Source organism: Sinocyclocheilus grahami, unplaced genomic scaffold (assembly GCF_001515645.1).
Source record: "Sinocyclocheilus grahami isolate Dianchi unplaced genomic scaffold, SAMN03320097.WGS_v1.1 scaffold674.1, whole genome shotgun sequence".
In the NCBI taxonomy this organism is placed as follows: Eukaryota; Metazoa; Chordata; class Actinopteri; order Cypriniformes; family Cyprinidae; genus Sinocyclocheilus; species Sinocyclocheilus grahami.
The window spans coordinates 679,798-690,150 of NW_015505853.1; the positions used below are offsets into that span (position 1 = coordinate 679,798).

General features: G+C 40.8%; 1 protein-coding gene across 1 annotated transcript in view; it reads right to left on the minus strand.

The window, feature by feature from the left end:
- Positions 1 to 10,353, minus strand: part of LOC107559079 (MAGUK p55 subfamily member 5-A-like) — a 46,127-nt gene that overhangs the window by 13,384 nt on the left and 22,390 nt on the right. The window contains exons 3-9 of the mRNA XM_016242810.1: positions 6,282 to 6,349; positions 3,590 to 3,719; positions 3,369 to 3,491; positions 3,037 to 3,100; positions 2,824 to 2,895; positions 1,311 to 1,478; positions 1 to 203 (exon numbers count right to left, since the gene is read on the minus strand). Of these exons, the coding sequence (XP_016098296.1) occupies positions 1 to 203; positions 1,311 to 1,478; positions 2,824 to 2,895; positions 3,037 to 3,100; positions 3,369 to 3,491; positions 3,590 to 3,719; positions 6,282 to 6,349 (828 nt within the window). The remainder of the gene's footprint in view (positions 204 to 1,310; positions 1,479 to 2,823; positions 2,896 to 3,036; positions 3,101 to 3,368; positions 3,492 to 3,589; positions 3,720 to 6,281; positions 6,350 to 10,353) is intronic.

Here is a 10,353-nt window from a genome sequence, read left to right on the forward strand (position 1 = left end):
CCTGGGATGCAGACACAGCAAACAGATTTTTCCTGAGTTGACAACCTGTCTGACTGAATCTGTATTTGTGCCGTACAGGTTCTGTTCAAACTCGCCCGACTCGATGAATTTCCCTGCAGCCAGGTCACAGTCAAAGCTCTGCCGTGATACAAAGTTGTACTCCCTGCCGTTGACCTCATGTGCACGGGGGTTTCGTGTGGTGTCTGTAACGTGTTCAAAATCACAAATAAGTACAATAGATATGCATAAACAAAATAACAGTCTGTGTATAAATGCATGACTGTAAGTATGCATTAATTCATGGTTGTATTTAACCCAGTTTTTCTTAAAGAAATAGTTCACCCAAAACTGAAAATGTGCTCACCCTCAGGCCATTCAAGATGTGTTTGTTTCTTCATCAGATTTGGAGAAATGTTGCATTGCATCACTGGCTCAGCAGTGGATGCTCTGCAGTGAATGGGTGCCTTCAAAATGAGAGCCCAAACAGCCGATAAAAACATCACAATAATCCACACCACTCCAGTCCATCAGTTAACAATTTGTGAAGCCAAAAACTGCGTGTTTGTAAGAAACAAATCCAGCATTAAGGCATTTAACTTCAAACCAAATCCTCTATCCATAATACTGCTTTCTCCAGTCATCTCGCCTGAATCAGGAGAGAAATATTCACAGATCAAGCATCATTTACAAGCCAAAACAGTTCAAAACAAATATGTGTGTGGATTTTGATGTGAGAGGACATTTTCACTAGATTAAACATTATTATGGATTATGAACTCATATTTTAGCCAGAAGTGACCGTTTAAAATGGATTAAATGATGGCTTTTTTCTTACAAACATTGGACTGGAGTGGTTATAGTAATAGTAGTTATCACTGGACTGGACTAGAGTTGTGTGGATTACTTGTGGATTATTGTGATGTTTTTATCAGCTGTTTGGACTCTCATTCTGACGGCACCCATTCACTGCAGAGCATCCATTGGTGAGCAACTGATGCAAAGCTACATTTCTCCAACTCTGTTCCCATCCATCTTGAATGGCCTGAGATTGAGTGCATTTCAGTAAATTTAAATTTTAGGGTGAACTATTACTTTTATAATACAATTATTGGTTCCGTTCCAAAAACTTGAAAGTTGCCAACACAGGCATGATTTTACAGCATTACAACGTAATGAGTCTCTTATGACAATTAATTTTATTATCGATGCGTCTCACTAGGTTTTGGAAGCGAGCCATTGTGTCTCCTCCTGTAATTTGGCTTTCATGTTAAATAACTTTAAGCCAAAGTTGTAGAAAAGCATAGTCTTACGTGGAACAGCACCGGTGAATCGGTCAGGCTCTAAGGAGAGCAGTCTCTGTCTCAGTTCATTATGTCCGCTGTTGGGTGGTCCAATCAGGGTGATGGGACGCTTGCAGTTGGGTGGCTGATGGTAAAGTGCCACCTCCTCATAGGTCAGGATATCCTCGCTGTAGTGCTCTGAACAACGACAAATATTCATTACTGGTGAGTCTTTGCAAAATATAAATGTCATTAGTCTATACCAGGGCTATTGAACTCAGCTCAACATGTTAAAAAGACTTCAAATGAACAGTGATTTGGGGATTTCTCAGAGAAATTCCCAAACGATGACTGCCCACAACAAAAAGTAAATGCTGGATCCTAAAGGGTGAAGGTAAAACAGTGTTTTTTTCTCGGTTTGTCTTCTGTTTTTAAATGCAAATTGCACCCTGGGCGTGAGAAACGCTTTCATTATTATTTCTTATTGCCCATCTTTAGTCTGGAGAGGCATGCAAGAGAAGAAACCTTCCTCCGTGAGTCAGTTAGCTAACGACCCTTATATCCTCTGCCGTTAACCCACCCGAAACCATTCACACCTCAAATCCATCAGCTTAAACAAATTAACACTAAAACAAGTGGAAAAATGCCCTATACCTGCACACAAGCCATAGCCAGTGCATCCATAAACAACCACTCAGAATACCCTAACAACTGCATAGCAACACACTAGAAACCACTCAGAACACCCTAGCAACCACACAGCAACACACTAGGAGCCACTCAGAACACCATCAACCACATAGCAACACTAGAAGCCATTCACAACACCCTAGCAACTGCATATCAACACTAGAAGCCATTCACAACACCCTAGCAACTGCATAGCAACATTAGGAGCCACTCAGAACAACCTAGCAACTGCATAGCAAGCAACACACTAGGAGCTTCTCAGAACACCCTAGCAACCGCATAGCAACACAGCAGAAGCAACTCAGAAAACCCTAACAACCACATAACACACTAGAAGCAAATCAGAACACCCTAGCAACCGTATAGCAACACACCCGAAGCAACTCAGACAACCTAGCAACCACGTAGCAACACACTTGAAATCACTCAGAACACCCTAGCAACCACATAGCAACACTAGAAGCCATTCCGAACACCCTAGCAACTGCATAGCAACACCCTAGAAACCACATAACACTAGAATCCATTCAGAACACCCTAGCAACTGCATAGCAACATTAGGAGCCACTCAGAACAACCTAGCAACCGTATAGCAACACACCCGAAGCAACTCAGAACACCCTAGCAACCACATAGCAACACTACAAACCACTCCGAACACCCTAGAAACTGCATTGAACACTAGGAGTCACTCAGAACACCTTGGCAACTGCATAGTAACAACATAGCAACCACCCACAGCATTCTAGCTATGTTTTACTAGAACTGATGACTAGCACAATAAGAGAAGGAACAATTAGTTCAATGAAGGATACATTTCGATTTCTTGACTAGGAATTCAGCAGGTACTCACCGATATTCTTACTTGGGTTGAACAAGAGTTTTTTTCGTTGTTTTTGGCTTTTCTTTGCACGCCAAAGTTTCCCTGATGAAAGAAGAACCATTATCAGTGAACTTTCAACACAATGATCAACGGCAAAGCTTTTAAGGGATGATGAAAGCTAAAAAAAAGCAGTTCAGGTGTATGTTTGTGTAAGTAACTTCAGACAGACGGGGTCTAACTCACCTTTATACTCTTGATTTCTGTCTGTGATGGTTTTCTTCATAGCTTCTCTGTGCTGCTGGAAGCTCTTCCCTTGAAAGAACACAACAAATAGCAACCAGTACATGTCTTAGTAGCTGCTGTACATCCTAGACATTCAACTATTATTTAGGGAAAGATGATATTATATGCCCTGAAAGACATGGAACTGTCAGTGTTAAAATAACTCCAATTAGTATGTGAACCAATATGGTTTATCAGTAGAACTGGGCAAATATATATCTCATCATTTTTTACCTTTTGACCATATCTAATAAATACCTCAAATTTGCTCTGAAATGACTTCAAATTCGGACTGGGATGCCATTGATCTCTAAGATTTCATCTCCTTCACTGAGCAGGTTGCTTTTCTCAGCAGTCCCGCCGCTCACCACCCGACTGATGACCACGCGATCATGTTCATTCCGAACGGTCACGCCCTAAACAACATTAAGGTATAGCGGTACAACAAACACACAGACAGATACTACAGTAACACATTCAATGCTGCCATTAGATGAATGACTCAGACACTTACCAGAGGCATGTCACGAGTTTTCTCCAGGGAAACCAGTTTGGTGGTCTTTTCATCCTGGCCCACTGATTCAGTAGTTTCAACATCTAATTCCTGTTCAGTAATACAGTCATGAGCTTCCATCAGGGCCTGAGGAAGAGCCATGATCATCAACACTTGTGAATGGAGATGTCAGCATCAATTCTTTTGACTTGAGCCTGTAAGGAATCATCTAGAATACCCTAGCAACCACATAACAATACCCTAGAAACCACATAGCAACCACCCAGAAGACCCCTGCAATTGCACAGCAACATTTCAAAATGCTTAGAACACCTTAATAATTGCATATGAACACCGTTGCAACCACCTAGCAACTCCTTAGTAAACACAGAAAACACCTACAACCTAGTAATACCCTTGCAACCACCAGAACACCATAGCAACTGCATAACAGTCTAGCAACGCCATTGCAATCACCTAGAACACCATAGCACAACATTTTAAAACACTCAGAACACCTTAGACACTGCATCGCAACACCCTAGCGACCACATTTCAAATATATAATGAAATGTCATATCAAACACAGAGAACACCATAGTAACAGCTAGCAACGTCCTTGCAATCATATAGAACATCATAGCATCCACAGCACAACATTTTAAAACACGTGACGCAGGACACCTTAGCGACCACCAATCAACTCCCTGTCAAACACAGAGAACCATACAAACAACCTACCAACACCCTTGCAACCACTCAGAACACCACAGTAACCGCACTGCAACATGCTATACCACTCAGAACACTTTAGCAACTGCATAGCAACACCGTAGCAACCAACTAGCAACTCCATAACAAATACAGCAAGCACCCTATAGCAGTTACTTAGCAACAGCCAAGCAACCATCCAGAACACCATAGTAACCACAAAGCAACATTTTAAAACAAGTAGAACACCCTAGACACTGCATAGCAACACCCGAGCAACCAATTAACTCAGAGAACACCCTAGCAATAGCCTAGCAACCACCTAGAACACCATAGCAACCACACACCATTTTAAAACACTTAAACACCTTATAAACACCATAGAAACCACCTATCAACTCTTTATGAAATAGAGAACACCCTCGCAACTACATAGCAACTCACTAGCAAACACACCCTATAACAGACTAGCAACCAATCGACTCCCTATAGAATACAGAGAACACAGCCTAGCAACAACCTAGAACGCCATAGCAACTACACCAAAACATTCTAAATCACTTAGATCATCTTAGCAACACCCTAGCGACACCTATCAACTCCATATCAAACACAGAGAACACCCTAGCAATGGCCTAGCAACACAGAACACCACAGCATCCACATGGAAACATTTTAAAGCACCTGTAAGAACAAATTAACACCTGTATAGCACCACCCTAGCAACCACTCACAACACCCTAGCATTATGGTGGCAACTTCAATGTAAAAAACAAGTTATGTAGAATACCTGTATGCTTTGAAAACAAGTTCTGCCTTAAAAAAACGTTATTTAAACAGGCAAACAATCAAACTTCTTTCAAGCTGAGAAGCACCCAAACAAGTTCCCTCCCCTGTCGTTTAACCCGAGACTCTGTCCCGGCCACAAGATTGGCGCTTTACCTCAGTGAAGGTGACAGGTGTCCCGTACCATGCAATAATAACTCCTGCCGACATCAGTTTCTGCCAAGCGCGATGCACAGCTTAACCTGAACATAAACCCAATCCACCATAATCTCCCACAGCACTGTCAATCATCACATCACCTCTTACCTCCTCATGCATTTATAAAGTATGAAGAAAGACAGAGCCGCACTGTTTTAAATGGCTGGCGGGACGCCCACTGTGTGTGAGGTGATAGAAAGCAGCAGGAGGGCTGGGAGAGGGCTGAATATCTGCAGGGAGGGGAATCATCTCATGGCCTGTTCTGTGACAGGTATTTGTTTCTTAGGCCATTAATTGGATCTAACCTGTGGTGTGTACAAATAGACACGAGGGGAAGTTGTTTTCACGCCCTTGTTAGGGTTTGATGTGGGCCTGAATATGAAATCAGGTCTTGATTTTTTGATCAAATGACTGATTGATAATTTTGTGCATCTGCTTCACTAGTTCAGGTGTGGCCTGATATGGAGGCAGACATAAGGACAAATTATGCTAAATGCAAACAGTAAATTGCAACTAACCATATCATCATGATCATGCATATTTTTGAAAACAAAATAAAAGGCTTATCAGCTTTTAAATGGGATGAGAAAATCCCTAGTAAACACAGAAAACACCCTATAGCAACTACCTGGCAACAGCCAAGCAACACCCTTGCAACCACCCAGAACACCATAGCAGCCGCATAGCAACACTTTAAAAGTCCTCAGAAACTGCAACACCCTAGCAACCACCTATCAAACACAGAGAACATCCTATCAAGTACCTTGCAACAGCCTAGCAACACCCTTGCAACCTCCCAGAATACCATAGCATTTAAAACACCAGTAACCATGTAGCAACTGCATAGCAACACCCTAGCAACCACTCACAACACCCTAGCATTATGGTAGCAACTTCAATACTTTGATTCAGAAAATGTAAAATTCTACTTATGTAGACTCATTTTATGCTTTGAAAAAGTGCTGCCTTTAGTCAGATGATCCTGATGTTGTGTGAGATTCAGCAGTCCTCATCCTGCAGGTGTGGTGACGTCAGCAGGCCTGTGAGTTCTGTGGCTTCATTATATTTACTAGACTGCAGGACATTCTACATGAAGACCGAGAACAGCAATCAACAACACAGATGAGTTTCATCTAGACGTGTGCTGTCACGGTGCGTGCGGGGAGATGAAGCTAGGACTCAATCTCTGGAGAAATGGTATTTTATTTTAGTAAAAAATGAAACAAAAACAAACTCAAACCACCCCGAGGGGGAAAAACAGACAGGCAGGCCTAAAGCGGCACACATGCAGACACGAAACACACACAATGAGAAATGACGGATCAGCACAGGACGGCAGACACAAGGAGAATAAATAGGAACCAAACGAGGAGGCTAACGAGGGAGACACAGGTGGAGCAACTAAAACAATAACGAGGTAACAAGATGGGCGGGGCCAGACAATAGACAGGAGAGAGCACATGGCAACAGACAAACACAACACAAGCCATGTGCTCCCAGAACACAGTCATCTGGTGGCCCTCCTGGGCACACCGGCTGAAGACTGTGACATGTGCAGCATCTAGAAAAGCATCATTATGACTGTTGCTCGTTAAAATAACCTGATGCAGATGGTCCAATACTTCTCCATTACATTTTATTCACAGTTTGCACAACTCAAATTTACAAATTTAGTTTATTGCAAATCAAAAGATTTACATTTACATTTACATTTAGTCATTTAGCAGACGCTTTTATCCAAAGCGACTTACAATTGGGGGTAAGCAAAAGATTTCCTAAGCAAAAGATTTGCTTAGGAAATGAAATTTGTAGATGAGTTTCAGTTAACATCCTGAGAAGCAAAAAGCTATGTGTTTGTAAGAAACAAATCCATCCTTAAACTGTTTTTAACTTCAAACCGTTGCTTTCGGCTAAAACATGAGTCCATAATCCATAATAACGCTTCCTACAGTGAAAAAGCCCATCCCCTGTTCTCTCTCACATCAAAATTCACTCACATATTTGTTTAGAGCCGTTTTTGCTTGTAAACGGTGCTTGATCTGTGCAGATTTCTCTCCTGATTCAGACCAGACAACTTTGTCACAGTAGGAAGCGTAATTATGGATTCTGAACTCGTATTTTAGCCGGAAGCAACAGTTTTAAACTAAAAATGCCTTAATAATGAATTTCTTACAAACATGCAGCTTTTGTCTTCTCCAGATGTTAACTGATGGACTGGAGTGGTGTGGATTTCGTGTGGATTATTGTGATGTTTTTATCAGCTGTTTGAACTCTCATTCTGACGGCACCCATTCACTGCAGAGGATCCATTGCTGAGCAAGTGATGCGATGCTACATTTCTCCAAATCTGATGAAGAAACAAACTCATCTACATCTTGGATGGCCTGAGGGTGAGCACATTTTCAGCATTTTTTATTTTTGGCTGAACTATTCCTATTATACACTTTCCTAGTGTGAGAAACCTCTAGAACCACATGGTATCAAACATCCAATCAATCCAATAAATTTTTTTTGAGTGAAATATCCAGTTTCCCAATGAAATGTCACATTACAGCAATAAAAAGGCTTGTGAATGCTGTTTCATGTTGACTATGTGATGAAACAGCTCGCTAACACCTCTTTGCGTTGCATTAAACACCTAATCAGCACACACACAGGCAGTGACTGTAATAATCCATTAGATCTCATTCTGGCCTCCAGGATCTAGTCTTTGTATCTTGTCTCAGTCCATAAGCCAATGACGGATTACAAACCCAGCTTCATCCAGCTACATGCTTTGGCACAGGGCAGATCAACCAATTACCACGTCCTTATTAAACACTTCAGGTGCCTTTGCTCAAGTACAATGACTACAAATACTTAAGAAAAGAAGAACAGATTCACACATATATTTTAAAGTGTAATAACATTTTACAATATTACTGTTTTACTGTATTTTGTCAAATAAATGCAGCAAAAACATAAAAAAACTCCAAACTTTACAACGGTAGTATATATTTCCTTGGATACACAGAAATCTAGATAAAAATAACTAATTAAAGGATTATTTTACTTAATATTTGTGAGCGGTTTACATATTTATGCGTATTATTTTATTATTAGAATAGTTTTAAGCATGCAGAGATGCTAGCTATTGCATTCTTTCGAGTTGAATGGACACAGAATACGTAAAAGAATGGCATAATAACTTCCTACTCGGTATGAAAGTTTGTAGCATGCATGGCATACCTGGATGATGTCCTATAGTGCAGTATGCAACAGAGCACACTGCATGAAATATCATACCACACAAAGCAATGTATCTGACTAGACCTTCGATTTCCAGTTTTATAAATAAACTGGAAGTAAATATCTTTTCTCTTTTAGAACTTGTTTTGCGATCAGACTGGTAAAATTTAAGACACTTTGCAGTGCATACAGTTCAGTATTCCAGCTGACGTTATGAGCAAACATTCTGGTCTTTAATAATGTTCTTAAAACGTTAGCACAAAAATTGTAACATTTCATGAAACGTTCATGTTTATTCAATTCATTCATTCATATTTCTGAAACCTTTTAGTTGGACGTTCATCTAACAATTTTCACATGTTACTACCAGCATATGCTGGCTAGGTATGTTTTGAAGCTGGGATGCTGGTTTGAGCTGGTTTAAGCTGGTCCTTTGCTGGTTTATGCTGGTCCTTAGCTGGTCATGTGTTGGTCCTAAACTGGTCCGACCAGCTTAAGACCAGCACATGACCAGCAAAGGACCAGCATCCCAGCTTCAAAACATACCTAACCAGCATATGTTGTTTTTTTCAACAGGGAGAGAACATTCAAATGTAACATTCCCATAATGTTCGCAAAATTCTAAAATGGAATGTTGCTTAACATTCGCATAACCAAAAATCATTAAGTTATTCAAAAATATATGTTATCCATAAATCATTCATGGAAGTTTTTTTTTTAATGTTTTAGTTGGATGCTTGTCTAAAATTTGCAAATGTTACGTCTTGCTTCAGAATATATTCGTCTAACACGGTTTAAAATGTTACTACATTTTTTCAGAATGTTCTGAGAACATTCCAAAGTAACGTTCCCATAATGTCTGCGTACTGTACGCGCACCATCCGATTATTGTAACCGCGCATACTTTATATGTGCAGGTCGCACATGTGCATTGACTTGGTTTTGTACTAATCAGTTGTTCCACAAGGTGTTGATTCAACTTTGTTCCAGTAGAATGAAACGACAACGAACGAAAGTAAAGAGAGGGAACAACAACAACAAAATAGCGGAGACTGCAACTACAGCAGACACTCACATCGACAAGCGCTTGTGAGAGGGTTATGAGATAGCAGCAACTTTAGTTTAAAAGAGTACAAAGACATTTTATCAGTCATAACATCTGGAGAAAAATAGAGCAGACGCTGGACAAAGACGACGCTTTCTAGAGTGTACGCTATCAAATAGAGTACAGGATCCATAGAGGAGGACTTAACCATTAGGCAAAGCTAGGCGACCGCCTTGGGCCCCCAAAAGCCAAGGGCCCCCAAAAGCCAAGGGCCCCCAAAAGCCAAGGGCCCCCAAAAGCCAAGGGCCCCCAAAAGCCAAGGGCCCCCAAAAGCCAAGGGCCCCCAAAAGCCAAGGGCCCCCAAAAGCCAAGGGCCCCCTAAAATGCTTCTTATATACGAGATGCGCGTTTAGCGCAGACACACAGACGGTTGTCATGATAATGAACACCACAGCAACCACTTGTGCGTCCGCGCTGAACGCGCATCTTGAAGCAAATGTAGTTCCTTTCCACACAAGCATAATTCATGTTTGGTTGAAATAAACCTTCGGCGTGTAAATGTATAATTTCCTTCATTTTAATTCAAATGTGTAATTAAATAAACATTTTTTAAATGTTTTTTTAAGTTTATAATTAGACAGCCTTGCATTGTGTACAATTTCTTAGTGAAAATTACCTCAAAGCACCACCTACTGTCCAACTTACACTAATACTATTATAACCTGTGTAAATGTGAGCAAGCGGTCTACAAGATGAAAGAAATCCATTTGTAACGTGCATGAAAAATCAAAAAATAAATGGACACGACTAAGGGACA